The sequence below is a fragment of the Parambassis ranga genome, chromosome 7, assembly GCF_900634625.1.
Source record: "Parambassis ranga chromosome 7, fParRan2.1, whole genome shotgun sequence".
In the NCBI taxonomy this organism is placed as follows: Eukaryota; Metazoa; Chordata; class Actinopteri; family Ambassidae; genus Parambassis; species Parambassis ranga.
Window position 1 is genome coordinate 9811443 of NC_041028.1, and position 18100 is coordinate 9829542.

The 18100-nt window shown below is 39.8% G+C and overlaps 3 protein-coding genes across 9 annotated transcripts in view; 1 reads left to right on the plus strand and 2 right to left on the minus strand.

The window, feature by feature from the left end:
- The window catches only part of wnk3 (WNK lysine deficient protein kinase 3), a 32981-nt gene extending 32326 nt beyond the window's left edge, over positions 1 to 655 (minus strand). For 5 of the 6 annotated variants that reach the window (XM_028410522.1, XM_028410523.1, XM_028410525.1 and 2 more), the window contains exon 1: positions 86 to 655. The gene's annotated coding sequence lies outside the window, so the exon portion shown is untranslated. The remainder of the gene's footprint in view (positions 1 to 85) is intronic. The other variant, XM_028410521.1, reaches the window with a different exon arrangement.
- A 1731-nt stretch (positions 656 to 2386) lies between these two features.
- fam3a (FAM3 metabolism regulating signaling molecule A) lies at positions 2387 to 6951 on the minus strand. Of its 2 annotated transcripts, none has more exons than XM_028410527.1 (10): positions 6685 to 6951; positions 6274 to 6305; positions 6091 to 6198; positions 5564 to 5587; positions 5348 to 5471; positions 4987 to 5045; positions 4849 to 4899; positions 4652 to 4736; positions 4124 to 4250; positions 2387 to 3490 (listed from the first exon to the last, which is right to left on the minus strand). In XM_028410527.1, exons 2-10 carry the CDS (start codon positions 6284 to 6286, stop codon positions 3392 to 3394), a joined length of 690 nt encoding a protein of 229 aa, XP_028266328.1. In that variant the 5' UTR covers positions 6287 to 6305; positions 6685 to 6951; the 3' UTR covers positions 2387 to 3391. The 2 variants fall into 2 exon arrangements, with proteins under 2 accessions (XP_028266328.1, XP_028266327.1); XM_028410526.1 differs by having other exon boundaries at positions 6681 to 6951.
- A 195-nt stretch (positions 6952 to 7146) lies between these two features.
- idh3g (isocitrate dehydrogenase (NAD(+)) 3 non-catalytic subunit gamma) lies at positions 7147 to 11022 on the plus strand. Its single transcript, XM_028410763.1, has 13 exons — positions 7147 to 7250; positions 7480 to 7527; positions 7718 to 7729; positions 8048 to 8145; positions 8232 to 8347; positions 8460 to 8520; positions 8657 to 8789; positions 8899 to 9032; positions 9128 to 9230; positions 9314 to 9460; positions 9565 to 9659; positions 9776 to 9836; positions 10188 to 11022. The coding sequence occupies exons 1-13, from the start codon at positions 7170 to 7172 to the stop codon at positions 10287 to 10289; spliced, it is 1191 nt and encodes a 396-aa protein (XP_028266564.1). The 5' UTR covers positions 7147 to 7169; the 3' UTR covers positions 10290 to 11022.
- The last annotated feature ends 7078 nt before the right edge of the window (positions 11023 to 18100 follow it).

Here is an 18100-nt window from a genome sequence, read left to right on the forward strand (position 1 = left end):
GACCAAACAACAACAACAACGCCTCACTGGGGTCTGTAGTATTGTAATGCAGTGTAATTGTAAAATAACAACAAACATCACTCACCCAAACGTAACATCGTAGCTCGTCGGTCCAGCGTTATATTGACTTACTAGCCAAAGCAGCTTGGTTAGCCAGCAAACTCACTGAAAACCCTTTTTTATTACCTATCTATTTACAAACGCTGGTGTTATTTACACGAAATTTACACTACCTACAAAATTATTTTTACACCCACTGAAAAAATACAAATAAAAATGTTTAGAAAAAAGGGGTACGTTCGTATCTTTTTTCTCTTTACATTTTACAGCAGCTTGTCGCGGTTCTATCGGCTAGAAAATCCCCAGCGGAGCCGTCGAGCCTCGGTCTGTGTGTATGAGAGAGGGAGAGACAGGCACACGGCACTTGGTGTACGTGTTCCAGTTCAGACGATGCTTGCCGCTGCTTTACAGATTTCCCCACACGCTGCTCGGGTTGTCGGCTCCAAGTTGTACGACCGGCCATTCATGTGTATCCGATAAAACAGCGGTAACTTATGTACATAATTTACAACGCAGGACTCCAGCGGCCTTCAGCAGGTTCTCGTGTGTGCCGAGTGAGCGCGCGCTGCCTGCTCGCTCTCACTTTGCCACGGGGCTCATCTTCACCCCGCGAGGACACAAAAACCGACAGTGAGCTCGTTCCGCCACCAGAGGGCAGCGTCACACGTGTTTACGTGCACGGCGCGTTATGTGACTTTAATGATGCATTCACATGCTGCTCGTAAACTTCCTCAGTGCACCTGCTATTAGAAACAATTGATTTTCAACACTGGCGATAACACACCCGCAACGATACTTTGACAAATTTTGTATGGTTAACAGATTAATCCGTTTATGTAGTGCCACATATTTGTGTAAGTCACCTGAGATAAGACACAAAAATTGTAAAAAAAAAAATTCTTTCATGAAATGTTCAGTTTTACTAAGGTCCAAAAACATTAGCAAGAAAAAACAGAAAAGCAGAAAATTAATTCTATTTACCTCTATTCTGATTACTATAACAGGCCTTTGACAGAATGCTGGCTGGTTCTATCAGTCTTTTTTTAGGTTAGCATACCTCCCAATGTCTTTTGTTTATTAATTGATTGCCTTTGCTAGGCAATAGTTTGATTGCCGTTGCTAGGCAATCCATCCCTTGTTATTCATCCTCTTTCTTCTTCTTCTTCTTTTTTATTCTTCCGTATGGTTTTTTGGCGCAGCGTATCTACAGCATACATTGACCGATTTCAGCCATTCAACTATCAAAATGTTCCTCTCACCGAGGACATTCCGGGTCAACTTCAAGTTTTTTTTTTAAAAAAATTATAGTTTTTCAAATATTAAGCAATTTCCGTGTCATCTGCCAAATGTATCTCCTACAAATTTCAAGCTAAAGACTCAGGTTACTCTTAAAATGCGCATTAGATGCTGCTCTATCAAACTTCTATTCAGAATTTTCTTATTCCGAATCGTTTCTGCACGCCAGGCTCTCAAAATTGGAGTAGTTTTTGAGGTCTCCTCTGCTGTTATCATGGTGACAGGCTGACACACAGATCTGAATTGCTCTGATTCTCCAGCAATTCAGAGCAATCCTTCACATCAGTATGCAAAGCAATGCTTCAGCTGCAGCAATAAAACTTGCATTTTCTTCAGAAATGTTTTTCTAGTTTGTTTTATTCTGTTTATATATGATAAAAATTAAGAACATGGTAATTTCAAAAAGATGAGTTCAGGGGCTTTTACTGTTTATTCATTTTAGCTGATAAATATGATCGTTTTCTTGGGCTTTCTTGTGCTTTTTGCAAAAGTACAAAGCAATCCATTAAGTGGATGTTTTCATCATTTAGCCTAGCCCTGTATTTACCTGTGGCATATAGACAATAAATAGACATGGCCTTGATAAGTATAAATATATTTTTAGTATTTATATGGTCCTAGCACTAATCCAACCAGACCTCACCACTATTCTATGCATAACTGAAACCGCGCTCATGGTCTCTTGTCTCTTCATTAAATAGCATGACTGTAAATCACAGCTTTTTTTGCCAACACTTGAATGCCCCATAACATATTTTAAAGGAACAATAAAATTGATGGTGTTTACCAGTAACTGGGCGTTAGGATCTACCGATTCAACGATGGACAATATTTTGTGCTGTCTTTAAAATCACTGTCAAATCAGAAATCCTGTTCATTCAGTCCACAGCCTTTATCCCACCACAACATATGCTTAGTCAAACAAATGCCTTGAGCAGAATGAACCGAGTTACCCCAGTGAGACTTGGACTTATGTCGCCCTCTGGTGAATTTCTTTATGTATGCCAGTTTACTGAAGATCATTCAAACGAACTTTCAGACATTTTTTATTCCTCAGTTTCCTTATACACAATACAAACACATACACCAACTAAAAAAATGACTAATAACAAAAAATAGTACACTTAGGTGATGATGTAGTCCAAACATAAACCCTACACATATTTAATTTCTTTACATTAGGCTTGTAACTTAATACATTCAACATTACAAAAAAAAAATACACAACCACACGTGTAGGTTGAATCTTTAAACAAAGCATTCAGTGGACACATGGTTGCAGGCCTGAGACAGCATTAAAGCCATTACAGGCATTACGATGAACCCACATTATTATTATGTTGTTAAAATAAATAGTTTCATCAAAATGATAATGGCCCAGGCAAAATTTGTCTAAACAAATCTGTAAACATGTGGCAAGCAACAACTGCTGTGCATCCCAGAAACAATGAAAACAAACACTAGTCATATCACTGACATATACGTTAAAGAATAAAAATATATTATTCAAATATAAAATCTGTCCACAGACCTGGTGCTTATATAAGCCTTTACTAGATTAGCTTGTTCGTATGTCAACATGAATTAATTTTCTCAATGTTTTAGTGTGAAACCAGTTAGGTGCGTTTTCTGCCCCAGGACTCAACATATATGTTACCAACATCCTACAGGCAGACTGGAAGATAATGGTTCTGGAAGACCTTCTCCAGCTGTTATCATTCACTACACAACACCAATACACTTTGGTCACTAAACATTTGGACTTTCAACTTCCCCTTAACCTGATTTTTTACTTGGTTCTAAAACTTCGTGTCCTTTAAAGCTTTATTTGCTAATCCCACTCAACAGGTTCCAGCAATTTTAAATATATAAAGTCAAGAAAATCTTTGCATCCACCTCAGGCCTCTGTCATGAGAGGAAAGACAAGAAGATTGCTTTCAGACATTTAGCAGCTAGGTGCCTTTCTATTCATTCTGTTTAGCTGCTGCCAATCCAAGTGTTACTGTAAAGTACGTGTGAGAAAAAAGGGGCTGATTTAACCTTCCAGCGGCGGCCGCAGAGGAATACAGCCATCCATCTCCAGAGACTCAGGCCAGCCTTCATACTTGTTGCTGCTCTTACTGTTCTTCATTCGCTAATAGGAACAACCACAGCAAACAGAACAGACTGGCATCAAATGGCATGGCAGCTGCTGTTGGATGACAGCTAATAATATGCATAAAGAAAGACACCAATTATCTGAGTTGAAACTAGTTTAGACAACAAATATTTCCTCAGTAGAAGTGTCAGAGACTTCAATCACATTTTTGAAGCCTTTGCAGGCTGTGCCCTTGGCATGGTAAATATCTTTGCTTTATCTTTTCACTGCATTTTATTTTTTGGTGTTTCTTAAACAAGCCTTGTGACATGCAGGAATTTGGTCTTCAGTTTGCATCTGTAACATCACTCCCCTTTCATGCAAGTCTTGGCTGCAGACTTTTCTCTAAACTTCTTGGGGTTTCTTAGCCTAAATTGCAGTCGAATGCTAAGTCCCTACCTGTGTTTTCCTTCTAGTCTGCCGCTATGAATGAGAGTGATTGTTGGTACCACTATTAGCTTACCTTTGCTGGTTTATTAAGATAATGCTGGTAAACATGTACATAGGAACAGTGCAGTAGCTACAGTGCATGCCTTAACCTGAATATATACATTAAGCATAATATAGTGAGAATGTAAATGTAGTCACTGCTTAAATAAACCTTACCCCCAGCCTTTATCAGTAACTTACCTGCTCAAAAGGACTCTTATTCTCTATGCCTTTGGCACCAACAAACACCCAGCTGTCTCTAAATGCAAGCTCCTTCACTGCTGTGCTTCCAAGCTCTTCAAACAGTCGCCGAGCTTCATCATTCATCCTGCCATGAACAGAAAAACCCACAGTAGGTCAGTCTGTCTTATTGGGAAAATAAACTTTATCTGTAACTTAAATGTCACGAATCACTGAAACATTTTGCAATTTTTGAATATAAATCAATTTCAACTCATATATATTCTACAGTTTCACAACACATGCTGCAAATACAACACAATTAAAAAATAAAACCCCATAAAGAGACTTAAAAATGATTGTCTCTGAACGTCTTTGTGCTGTGAGTATTTTAAAAGGTACCTGTTGGCAAACATACCACAATATTACTTAACTCTTAACATACTTTCTCTGCAGTTGTTTAGGTCTAACACAAAAGTTAAACAAAAAAACTCACATTCAGCTAACCATTAATCTGCTGAAGACATGGACTGGATTATGGATTCTTACTTTGTAGCTGCATCATCAAAAGAAGCAACAAACACAAGGGTTCCCTCATGAAGTGGCCGGAGAAACTTCAACAGGTCAGAAACATCTGCAAATGATCAGATAAGCTATAAACTGTGGTTTAGAAGTTGTTACTACCTCCCCATACTCACTCCCAGATGTGAAATTCATGGTGCACACTACTGTCTGATTTTTATTACCTCCTGCCCACATGTCAAAGGTTTTCGTCTCCAAGAGCTCGCCCGTCACCCCTGGAGAAATGAAACAGCAGTGAGATAGTAAAATACCTCAACATTTAATACAACAGCCTGTTAAAAGCTGGAGCATGACACTCTTACCATTCACTAAAGCTATGTTTAGTCCCCTGCCAACATTGTTCTTCACGCTGCTAACTAACCTGTTTGACAGAAACACAAGTGTTACACCCACACGTTAATGTATTTAATTCACACAGTCTGAAACAAAAGAAAGACATGTACATAAAAAAGGTCTAGAGTACAGGCACACAACTAAAGAGAGGAGGGACCAACATACATAAACAATACTTGCATTCAGCTCCCCAGACTTGGAGGCCTCAAAATGACAGCACAGAGGGAAAAAAAGAACAGAACAGACTGTGAACCAAAACAAAACTAAAAGAAAACAGCAGGGGGAAAACAGACATAGACAAAGAATGAAAATGTAACCACTAAATCTCACATCTTGTCCTCCAAACAGATTTTGGGGCCGATGACGTTAGCAGCACCTGACACCAGGCGGAATGCCAAATGCTTTGCAGGACAAGGAGCTGAAAGTCCACATTTGTACCTTCGGGGACGGGGTTCTAAAATATATGATGCATTAGTGACTATTGATAGGAAGTAAGATAGATTCAATCAAGAATTAGACTGATGTTGTATGATGTATTTTACATACCAGGTGTTGGTTCCTCACTTCCACCTGCAAAGAAATACACAGGTTTCACAATCAATTCTTATTTCAAAATTTAAAGAAGATGAAATCAACACCCATCTATAGGTTTTTAACTGCATGCATCTTATTAATTATTTTTAGTGTCTTTAATGTAGTGAATTGCTGATTTCATAGAGGCCATTGTGATACTCCCCAATGCTCAGTTTTGCCTGATCAGAATCTGAATTGTTTATTGCCATGTAAGTGAAGAGGTTTCACATTATTAGGATTTTACCTTAGTGATTAGTGCGTACATAAAACATATTAATATTAACAATTAACATGAATTAAGAAATAAGATGCAGCCATGGTTAAAAAATAAAATAAGATACAATAAGGTAGAAGTAAACAAAGTAAAAATGTAATTTAACAACAAGGCTATAAATTGATATGGCATTACAGACATACAATGAACAGAACATGAGTGGGGGTTGTAGTGGCACAACACACAAAGTCCTAAAATACTCCATTTTCAAAACCGCTTCTCTTACCACTAAAGAAGTGTCTCAAAGATGAACCACTGTCCCCTCCAAATAGTGTGTTTGCCAGCAGCCAGGTGAGCCCCACCAACAGCAGCACAGCTGCAGCTCGCAGGGGCCCTGTCAGGAGGACGCATCAGTTCAGGTCACACACAGAGGGAGTAAAATATACTTTTTTAAAAAAAGTCGCCCTACCTGTTAACCTCATGGTTCACCGTCTCATAGACCTAGCAAAGAGTAGCCGCGTTAGAATGGTTTGAGTCAAGTTCACAATGCGTAACCAAAATCAGCTTCAATTTCCTAGGAAGAAGTTATAAAACTTGAATACAAAATATTAAGACATAAAGGACTACAAAAGTTTGAACATTTAAAACTATAACGGAAAAATGTGGGCACATGTGTGAACAGCACATCTAGCTATCATTCTAAAAACACATGGTGTCAAGTATTCAAATGTATGAAACTGTCTATTTTTCAGTGACCATGCAAGATGGCTCTGCAGAGATGACGCGGTTATACATAAACACAACCCATCGTTAATAAAAGATCAGCTTTTGGCTACATTTTCTGATAAGTTAAATATTATGAACGACGGATCTTACCTACTTGATCCGAGCTCACGTCGAGTGTTGCCTTGTTTTGGTCGCGTCTTCTGTGATATCACAAACAGAAGCTGTTGCTCTTGTCAGCCGGACTTTTACTATTTCTTGCGTTGTTTCCTCATTGAGTCTCTCACACAAATCAAGCTTTCGTTGAGAAGCAAAGATAAAGCCAAACTGTTCAGTCAAAGTTTTACTACTTTGATTTCGACAAGTAGTACTAATATGTTTGATTTATCCCAGTTCTTCCGGGATATATCTCGGGTCACCCCAGCCCGTGAGCACGGAGTCTGCGCGAAGAGGTCCACGTGACTAAATTTTATTTCAAATTTTTAACCACTAGCTTAATTTCTTAATTCCTCGAATTTCTGAATTGATATGGAAGCTGTCACGATAAATAAAAACTTTCATGTCAACAATTATAGCAAAAAATAAAAATAATAAAAAACGAGCACTTCCTACTCGTTCACACGACTCCAGTTCTAAATCAAGATGGCTGCCTACGGAGCTGTTCTCTCGGTGTCCAAAATTATTCATCCTTTTTGGGGTGGACGCCTTGGAAATACGGTTAAAGTAAGACAAAACACATTGTTTTCATTATCTGTTGTGATGGTTAGTGTGTTGTCCCAAATTAAATCTTAAAATTATTATCTGTTGTTGTATCTGAACACAAGGTCATACGCTTAAAAATCATGCAGCTGAACTAGCAGCTAGCTCTCTCTACATTCCTGAGTCAAATGCATTGAAGTTTTGAGACCTTGTGGATACTGTATCCAGTATCTGTGCATTTTGTTTTTTTCAGGTATTTGGAACAACTCTGACGAGTCGCAGGAACAAAACCTTGCTTACTGTAAGTGGATCAGACTTGTGGTGTGGTTTCCGTGGTATGTGGATTTGGTTTAAACTGCCTGGGGTTGGATTTCTTTCACATTTTCTGTGTAGTGTTATGTATCTGTCACTATTTGGATTAACATGTTCTTCTCCAAAACTGTAAAACTGACTTGTCCCTCTGCTTTCCTTGCATCCATCTTCATCAACAGAGGGAGAACATCGTAAGTAGTTTACTCTTGTCACAGTTTACTAGAATTAGACAATACACACTGTAAATATTATTTCCTACAACAGTGTTATAAACCAGTTTGGCCATGTAACATCACAGGTGGATTGCAAAGGATCTCAAACTGGTTCTCTGCTGTTTTTATATTATGAATTTTGTGTTTGTACATTTGTATGACAATCAGTCTAAAACATGGACTAAAATTTCTACAACAATGCAATGTAGAGAAGTGACTCGTGGTTTATGGGTTTAAATGCTGTGTTGCTCGTAACATTTATTACATTTAATCTGCTTAATAATGTATAAATTGCAGCCCCCTCCTGCAAAATATGGAGGCAGACACACTGTGACCCTGATACCTGGAGATGGAATCGGTCCAGAGCTTCTTAGTCATGTCAGAGAGGTTTTCAGGTTGGTTAGACTTAAACTAAATCCTTCTAAAAGGTGTCAGCTAGAGCCAGGTGAAAATTGCTGTGGAATTTGTAATCATACTGCAGGTTTAGCTGTGTGCCGGTGGACTTTGAGGTGGTGCATGTGAACTCTGCTCTGGAGACAGAAGATGATATCAATAATGCCATCACTGCCATCCGTCGTAATGGAGTTGCCCTTAAAGGTATGAAAACACCTTTAATGTACAACAAAAGACACTCAGAAATGAAAAGCAGAACACAACTATGAACAACATGTTGTTTACGATAATAAAAATGTTTTAACTCTCCTACTAGGTAACATCGAGACCAAACATACCATGTCTCCATCTGTCAAATCCAGAAACAATCTGCTGCGGTAAGTTTAGCAATATTCAATTTCCTTGACAAAGGTTCTTTTTTGTCAGTTGCCTCACCTTTCTTACCTGATTTGGTCCTGTGTTTCTCATTGTTTGTCTCTTAACACACCTCTTGTTCCCAACTTGTATCCACAGCACAAGCTTAGACCTGTATGCCAATGTGATGCACTGTCAGTCTCTCCCTGGAGTCCAGACTCGCCACAAGAACATTGACATCATGATCATCAGGGAGAACACTGAGGGAGAGTACAGCAATCTGGAGCACGAGGTCAGGCAGAACAGGAAAACAATCAATTCCACTGTCTACCATTCTACACTCTCAGGCTTCCGCCTTAATGTTTTTTCTTAGTATTTTTCTGCTTGCTGTCTTCTTCTAGAGTGTGTCAGGGGTAGTGGAGAGTCTGAAGATCATCACCAGGAATAATTCCCTGAGGGTTGCTGACTATGCCTTCCGACTGGCCAGGGAGAAAGGCCGCCGCAGGGTCACAGCTGTACACAAGGCCAACATCATGTAATATAGTAATTCCTGTTAGAGTCTTGTGGCTTTCTAAGAGTTATATAATGGCTGTGCTAAAAATGTTGAATGTGGGCTTTCTGCTTCTACAGGAAACTTGGTGATGGCTTGTTTCTGCAGTGCTGCAGAGAAGTGGCCTCTGGTTACCCAGATATCACATTTGACAGCATGATTGTGGACAACACCACCATGCAGGTGAGAGTGACAGTTCATTGGATTTGAGTAATGTGTGGAAATGTTACTATATGTACATTATTTATCCATTTTTGTTTTTGTAGCTGGTGTCCAAGCCTCAGCAATTTGATGTAATGGTGATGCCTAATCTGTATGGGAATGTTGTCAGCAATGTGTGTGCTGGTCTGGTCGGAGGGCCTGGCCTTGTGCCTGGAGCCAACTATGGCCATGTTTACGCTGTCTTTGAAACGGTGAGTGTTTGGAAATTATCTGGCTTATACTACAGCTTCCTTCAGTTAATAGAAGATGAATAAAATGCTTGAATCATATCTGTTTTTTCCGCTCTGAATGTCAGGCCACAAGGAACACAGGAAAAAGTATTGCCGACAAGAACATTGCTAACCCCACTGCCATGCTGCTAGCTAGCTGCATGATGCTGGACCACCTTAAGTAAGCTATTACACAGAAGAATCTTAAAAACGTGCTGTCCTGCCATTTTGTTTAAGATGTAATATTCTGACTGTGATATAATAATATTAAATCAAGCCTCTCCTGTCTTTCTCCAGGCTTTATGATTATGCAAGCCTTATCCGAAATGCAGTTCTCACCACAATGAATGAAACAAGGGTGAGTCTTCCATCTTTGACAGGCCCGTTCTCTCACCTGTCATGCTGCTATAAACCTCTTATTGTGTGTTAGAGACCCTGGTGGCAGGTTTGGCTCACTTCCTAAAGGGCATTACAATACATTCACACAAAGGAGCACTGTATCCTTTTACTATCAGAAAGCCCTCATGACAGTCTACACTGTATGCTGAGAAACACATCAGTGTTTAGACCATAAAAATTCAAACAGTAATGCAACTACAGCATTTGTACTCTCATTCCAGTGCAAGTACAAATCTCAGTGTTTCAGTTGCCTGGCATTTTGTAATATTCATGCATGCATGTTTTTGAACTTACTGTTCTTTTTTTGCAGTTGCACACAGCTGATATCGGGGGTCAGGGCACCACGTCCGAGGTAGTGCAGTCCATTATGAGGATCATCCAAAGCAAAGGGCAGCTAACATCAGAGCTCTAAATCGCCACTGTACACACACACACACACTCCTCTAGAGCCTAAGTTTAAAGAGATGTCTGTATTTAGGACCAGACCTTTTTTGACCAGTTCACTGTACAAGCAATTTTTTTTTTTATCCACAGCTGTGGGTTTCACACAATACAGTCACCTGTAAGACCGTTTAAAACAGCTTAGCTTTAATAAAACACTTCTAAAAAAACACTTCAGATGAAAACCTCCAGGACAGGTTTTAGGATAAAGTTCATTGAAATGACAGCTGCACATGTGGGGTCAGAAATATTTGAAATTCATATATAGCCTGGAACATCATATAACATGGATTATTTATTTGCCAAAATTACAACTATTTTACAGCCTTTTCAATCATTTAAAATGTGCAATGTTCATTTAGCAGCTTAACTTTTGTTGTCATACTGTAAACTTTGCCTTTTATACGTACAACAATTGTGTCCTTTATGTTCACATCACATTAACTGTATATTAAATGGTGATGTAGCTCTTTCAGATATACTGTAATATCAAGCAAGGAATAGATACAATAATACCTGTCAATACTGTATTTTCATGCTTGATCTTTTTACCTAAGAATATATTATATCACACAGTCTTTATGTCTAACCAGGCAAGTGCTCTTAAAGCCTTTTATGAAATGACTGGATTCATCATGAATGGAGTGGGTATATAGGTGCATTCTGTATAACAACTGTTATCAATAAAGACATGCTCTACCTTCCTTTTGAATGTGTAAATGAATGTGTAATATATAAAATAAACGGATTTTCAAAATATATACACAGATCCCAGATTATCTGGGATTATCTAACCAAAAGAACTAACGAGTATGCATTGAATGCTTGTGTTAAAAATCTTGCTTCTCTGCCAGCGCTTGAAAGAAAAGCTTTGTTGTCCAGCCTCCCGCTAGGTCTGAAAATTATGTTGCTACAAGTATTATAAAGTTCACTGATCCTTCTGTTTGTTTTACAATTTTATGCTCCATCAAACACTTGCTTCCAACATTAGGATGGCCAGTAGCTGTTTCACATTTTATCACTAGGTGGCAGCACCACTTTCTGGAGCTGCTAGTTGGAGCAAAATATCAACAGCTGCATACATGTGTGCTGCATTCTTGAGGATCCACCGTTGGATGAGGACTAAAAGACTATGCAAAGGTTTTCTATATTTTTACTGTTTTTACTGCATTGCAAACAATTCTGGCAGGTTTACTGCCCTGTTCTTTCTAGATTTCTAGAAATCAGGTTCTTGGCCTCAGTTTTTGGGTTTGTGACAGAAATGTTAAGGATTTGCTCTCATTCTAATTGTCCACATTTAAAATATGACCAAACCAATTCACCTAGTGGAACCAAACTGTATACTGTTGTTTCATGTGGTTCTCAATACACCGCTGACACCGTTTATTGAGATAAAGTGCTATGGGTCCTCTGAGATGGCAGGAGGAGGAGCAGATCGAGTGGTACATCATTCAGCACTGACCTCCTGCTCACATATACTGTACAAATAATCAGAGGCCAGCTCTCTTGTTTCGACAGGGCCCTCAGTCAAAAAAGGGGGCACATTCTAATATAATGGTACTGGCCAATTTATCATCAACCCTATTCTGTGGGAAAGTTACAAATCATTCCATCTGTTTGTAAATTTGCATGAAAAGCAGAGAAATCCTTTGTGATGAGGCCCGTTTGTTTTTGGAGTAGCCGCAGGGAATCAGTGACTGTTTGCAGTCATACAGAACGCTGTGTGAAGTGTGCAGGAAATGTGTGTTATGTGTTTGTATGATTGCTTTGGCCAGGTGGCCGCCTTCAGCTGTTTTTATTCGCTCATCATTCATGTCTGTTCTTCACTCTACAGAGTCCTACATGTGACAGTTTTTCTACTCTGAACCATCTTTTTCTAATCATCTTACTCCACTCAGGCTGTTTATCCCATCGTATCTCAGATCACTTCTTATCTGTGTATGTGAACGAGCCACTCTCCTCCCTATGTCACCTCTTAGTCTTATCTCCTTAGCTGATCTGAGCCATGAGGCAGATGGACATTGCCACAAACCTCTGGTCATATGACCTTTATGGGCCATCTAATGGTGGCCCATAAACCCTTATTTAACCCTGCTGTGGATTTGTTTACAGTGGAGGCTGTCCCCTTAGACACTGATACACCTACATTTCATTACGATACAATCTTTCACCCATGTTTTAGTGTTATCTCATAGGTTTGGTTTCAGGGTCTTTTTGGGAAGATAACTATACATAACAGCAAGCTGTGTGTAAAGGTTTCTCTAAACTAACTAAAGATTATCTGTTAATTCTTACCATTTGATAAACAAAATGTTTGTTTTGTTTGAATTAAGGACACCCAATGTGTTGCAGGTCTGTATACTATAACCTGACATTGTATAATCATATGAACATCACATTCATATGAAAATGCTCTCTCTCCTCTCTGCAGGTAATTTTAGTCAATCAACTTGCCTCTGATCAGTGGAGCACAGCTGCATCCAGTCAGCCAGCTCTGCTCTCTGTTAATGGGGCCTTTTTTCCCTCAACTGCTACGTCTTAGCTCCATTAAGCTACGTCAGCTGTCAGCTATTCTCCATTACTTGGGCTTGACTGCGTGTTTGTATGTGTTATGGTGTGTGTCTTCTTGGCTTTCTCCTCACAGGGGCTTCCACTGTCTTTCTAAAGAGTGACAAATGTAATCAGAGAAAACTTAAGAAGGGGTGTCTGGGAGAAGTTAGTGATGATATTTTCTTGGCAGGAATGGTCTCAGAGGAAGGATGGCATGACGGGCAGTGTTTGTGGACGCAGCTGGAGGAAGTGGGAGGAAAACGATGTGATATATTGCTCATTGATAACCACGGGGGTTGTCTTGGCAGTTAGTTGAAATACATCATGAACACTTTCTCACTCAAAATGTCAAATCAATCATCAGATTCCTTCCTACCTCCTTATCAGGAGCTGCTTTTATTTTTAACACAGAGGGGGTACCACCTAGTTAGAACACAAGATTGTGTTTTGATGGTCCTCTGTCTTTGGATATAAGGACTAATCTGCAACTGAGTTTTATGACATTATGTATAAAGGCCCCTCCAACCCCACATGTTGACTGGATTAACTGGGTCAACCTGATATCACCCAAATGACTCAGGAGGGCTCCCCCTCCTGAGCTTACAGTCAAAACATAGTTACTAGTTTGAAAAGCAACACAGATGCTTCTTATGCAACTGTTTGTCCTGTGCCTGGTGAAAGAAATTAGTAAGGCTTTCTGTTTTATCCTGAGGGACGAAACCTGAGGCCCCCAGCATGGCTGTGTGTGTATGCATGTGCATACCAGTATATGTCTATGATAACATGCATGCAATTCTCCTACTTGTGTATGCACATGTGCGTATATATTTTTGCTGCAGCCATGTTTTTATAGCTCCAGGCAGAGAAACCGTTTCCACCTGTGTTACACGAGTCAGCCCTTTATATGACCCCGCCACGGTATTCTGACCGGTCAGAGGGCCAGAGTGGGTAAATGTTACACGGCGAAGGGTCTCTGTGTGTGTGTGTGTGTGTGTTGCTTTTATTGCATTGTGTCTAAATAGGATCCTGTCTGTCTTGCTCACTTTCCCTTAACCACTTCACACCATTTCCCCCCTCCCCCTGCTCCTTGGCGCTGGAAGGCCCTTGGCAAAGTCAGAGTGTGGGGAGCCTGCAAGCTATTTCTGTGTGGTTTTATGTTTATGATAAATTAGCCAGCTTGTGTTGCTGGGTTTTCTGAGAACACTGATACGTTGTTTCTCATCAGAGTGTGATCGTTTGCTAAGCTGCAGCACATTGGCCACGTGCACGCTGAAGAGGAAGGGAGGAGCTGTAAAAGCAGAGATTGATTAGTTATTGATGAGCTATTTGTACCATCAGAAACCCCACTTCCATTATTGCCAGTATTTCTCTTCCTCTCTGTTCTCTTTCTGTCTTTCGATCGTTCCACCTCTAATGCTATTAAATGTTTTACCGTCTGTGCCCTTGCCGTGAGTTTAGGGGGCATTGCCAGAGTTACATTACATCAAGGCAAGCATGCTGCACTCATGACAAACCTACATTACATTGCCCTGATGTCATTACAACTCTGCTCCCCTGAAATTGGAGCAACTTGGCAATTTGACAATTTGGCAACCCCTGGACTTTCCAGCCCTGTGTTCTCCAACTTAAAAAGTGTGTTCTCCTGGTTGCCAAAACAAAGCAAATTTCCCAGTGACACTCACATAGTTAAATTTAATAAATCTCCTGCATGTCCTGTGGCTCAGCTCACAGTCCACCCAGCGAGTGATCAACATGGCCACGACCATCTCCCACCTGTTGCCAGCCTCAAACTATAAAAGGTTTAAATATGTCAAACAAGTAGACACATGCAATTCCTCTAAAACTCCAAATGACAAATGATGTGATATATATTTTTTATTTTAATCTGAATGTCAAGATTTTTCTAGCCTCCTGAAACAATAACAGTTTAGAACCAAAAGTGCCAAAATAATAACACTGAGTACATTCATCATCTTGGAGAGGATGTACTGTATGTATGAGAGTTTTACAAAGAGCCACAGACATACAAACCAATACTTACACATCTGAGCAAATCTCCCAGGTGTTCCATTTATTATGACACCAAAAGTATTTAAATACACCTTGTGGTTGCTGAGATATACTCTATTCATTTTGGGCATGCCATTTTCAAGCTGATGCCTTAAAAATAGACTTGGGGTAGAAAGGGTTAAACTGTGTGTCCACATATGCTAAAGATAACCTCCAAAAATGCCATGTAATCTCTATGCATATACTATGTTTTATCTAGAACTTTCCCATCACTGTGGCTGAAAGAAATGAGAGAAGCTTTTTTACTTTCTGGTGTCTGATAAAATCTTGCACTACTTCCTTATTTTTATCTATTTGACCCCCCTCCTTTGTCCTGAATGTCTGAGCCACTCTCTCCACTTTCCTCCTCCGGTCAGGCATTTCTAAAGTGTTTTCATGAAACAGATTTCTGCAAATCCACCAGAAAACACAGCTTTGATTGTATTTCTTTTTTTTCATGGTCACTGCTTGGCAGCATTCTTGTCTGTGTTGGTCTGAATAAACATGTCTGGTTCCTGAGCACAATGTGTAATAAGGGCTTCTGTGGGATGCTTTAGATTATATTCATATTTAGTTAAGACAAAGTTTTTCTAATAAAAGCCAGTGTGCTGATCCACAGTTGAGGGAGTGAATTTGTGTCAGTGGTTAATCCTGCAGTGAAGCAGCTGACAGGCTGCAGACAGGAAGCAGTGCAATTTTAATAGCAGCCATAACATTTCTGGCCTCAGGGCAGGCTAATCAGTGACATACCTGCTGTGACTTGGTGCAAAGCCACCTGAGATGAGCAACATATGAAAACACAGTCTTGCAGCTTCCGTCCTCTCTTTTATCTTGCCATCTTAAAATCGTTGCAGTCAACCTAGTCTTTCAGTAAATCCAAAGGGAATGAAGCAGTAAGCATCTTCAGTCTCTGATCCCACTGGAGTCCATTGATGTATTGCCATTAGGTTTTATCACGTAGGACGTGTTTCTTCATTGTAAATTCAGGCAGTAATATCGATTGGCAGCAGAGTTCTACTTTTATTTCAAGCCTTTATCCTGCGTTTGATGATAAGTTATGGTGCAGCTGGCAGAATCATGAAGGAATGAAGACAGAATAACAGGAGCAGGCAGAAGACATGTAGTCTTTCTTTCAGTAAGTCTTTTATAAACTGATAGACAGATTGGAATTTTATCATTTTCAGCATTAATTTCCTGAAGAAAACACTTCTGCTATTGCTGATACATAAAAGGATTGGCACTTTTTGGTCCTTTTTTTCTTCTCACCTTCTGCTGGTGTTGCTGATCTGATGTTTCTTTAACAGATTTTTAAGTGCACATACCTGCCTGGCCCCATACTTTCACCCACTTCAATGCCTCCTTCAACAGCCTTATTCATGGCTTCTTATCATACCACTGGCTAATCTTAGAAAAACAAGCAGGGGACCCTGAAGATAGTGACTATGTGTTCAACATGTGGGTTCATTTTTCATAATTTGTTATGATCTCATGCTGTAATTTCACCAAGCTGTTCCTATACTGTATAATACACCCTCTTGAAAGCTTGAGTAGACCGTGTGCACACCTCATCTCCTGCATTAACTTTAAGTTAAAGACTCAGACAGTGTTCCTCAGTCCTCTTATATATACAAGGCAGTAAACATTTAGTCGACTTTTTCTGGTCAAAACTAAAATTATGCTTCATTAAATAGTTACAGCAAATCATAGGAAAAACAAGAGGAGAGAAAAAGAAGAGGGAGGCAGGTGTAATTAGGGACGGTGCAGAGGAACTACGTGCAGAGTGACAGTAAATGGCATTAAGTCAGGACAATTAAGCACTAGTGCCTTTCATTCCCTGTCAGCTCTGTGCATCACCAACTCATTTTCCATGGAAATATAATACAGAAATCAGCCCTAATCCCTGCTCTGTTTCACTAAACTACTCATGCAGACTGCACTCTAAATATATCTCTTTCTTGTCTATTTACATCCCCTGTTCACACCCATTTAATGCTATACACACTCATTAAAATTTCATCAATACTGTTTTTGGCCATGGTGCCCTGCTTATGTATGGCTTCAGTCTTGAGAAAATGTTTTAACATCAACAACAAATGACATGGTTTGTATTTATAACTATGAAATTACTCAGACTAATTGCCTACATCATGGCAAACATATGACCCTGTGAGGCAGCTGGGGTTGTTTATGTTCCTCTCTCCCCACTATATGACCTATTGTACTCAGGACATCCGCTGAAAAGTTAGAAAGAGCTGGCGCCTCACAACGATGGTTTACTTTCCAATGAGGCCCTCACCTTCTACAACATATACTATTGTGCTCTGATTATTCTGAAGAAACAGTGTAATGTTGTGTTTTGCTGCTTCACCAGACTCTGCTGCAATCACAGTACAGAGGATGTGGAAAAGGGAGCAGCTAATCCACTGTCAGTCAGTGGAGGCTGTCATCCATCCCATCTGGCATTTGCTTGAATCAGTGTCATTATGGCTTTGTCATCATAAAAACAGGAGCCAGGGGAGAAAAAAAAACAGAGCTTGCACTGCCACGTTGGGTTGTCAGTACACTTGACCAATACCAGGTTTATATCAGGTTATGCTGCTCAGCAGGACATAAAACAGCTCCTTTCAATATTCAGATATCTTAAATTGAAGTGACACCTCTGTCCCAGGAGAGAAGGGGCAGAAATGGGTACACTGTAATCTTTTTATGGCCTGTGGCCTGAGTGGTCGACGTGTTGTTGGGTTTCTACAGCTTTCTGTTCCTGGGAACCTTAGGGTCATGCTCCTAGAGAAGCTATGGGAACATTGACATAAATGTGCACACACTACAGTATACTTCAAATTGTCACCATCAGTGTGTGTCTAGACATGGTTTAATCAAGTCAATCTCTCAGATTAGCACCCTTGGTCAGGCTGACACCATGAGCACGATATGCTGTTAAGACCCATTTACCACATGAGAATGCTTCATTAAACAAACAGAAATAGGTAGATGTGCACTCAAGCTCACATTTACACACACATACACAGATACACACGAGTAAGCAGGACCTCTCTACAAAAAGGATCTAACCTGACACCTCACAAAAACAGTACGGTGAGTGACACTCTCAATGTTTCATTGACTGTAACAAGAGATGAGCACAGTCTCCCTAAACGCCCTCTTTTTACATATGCATGTTTC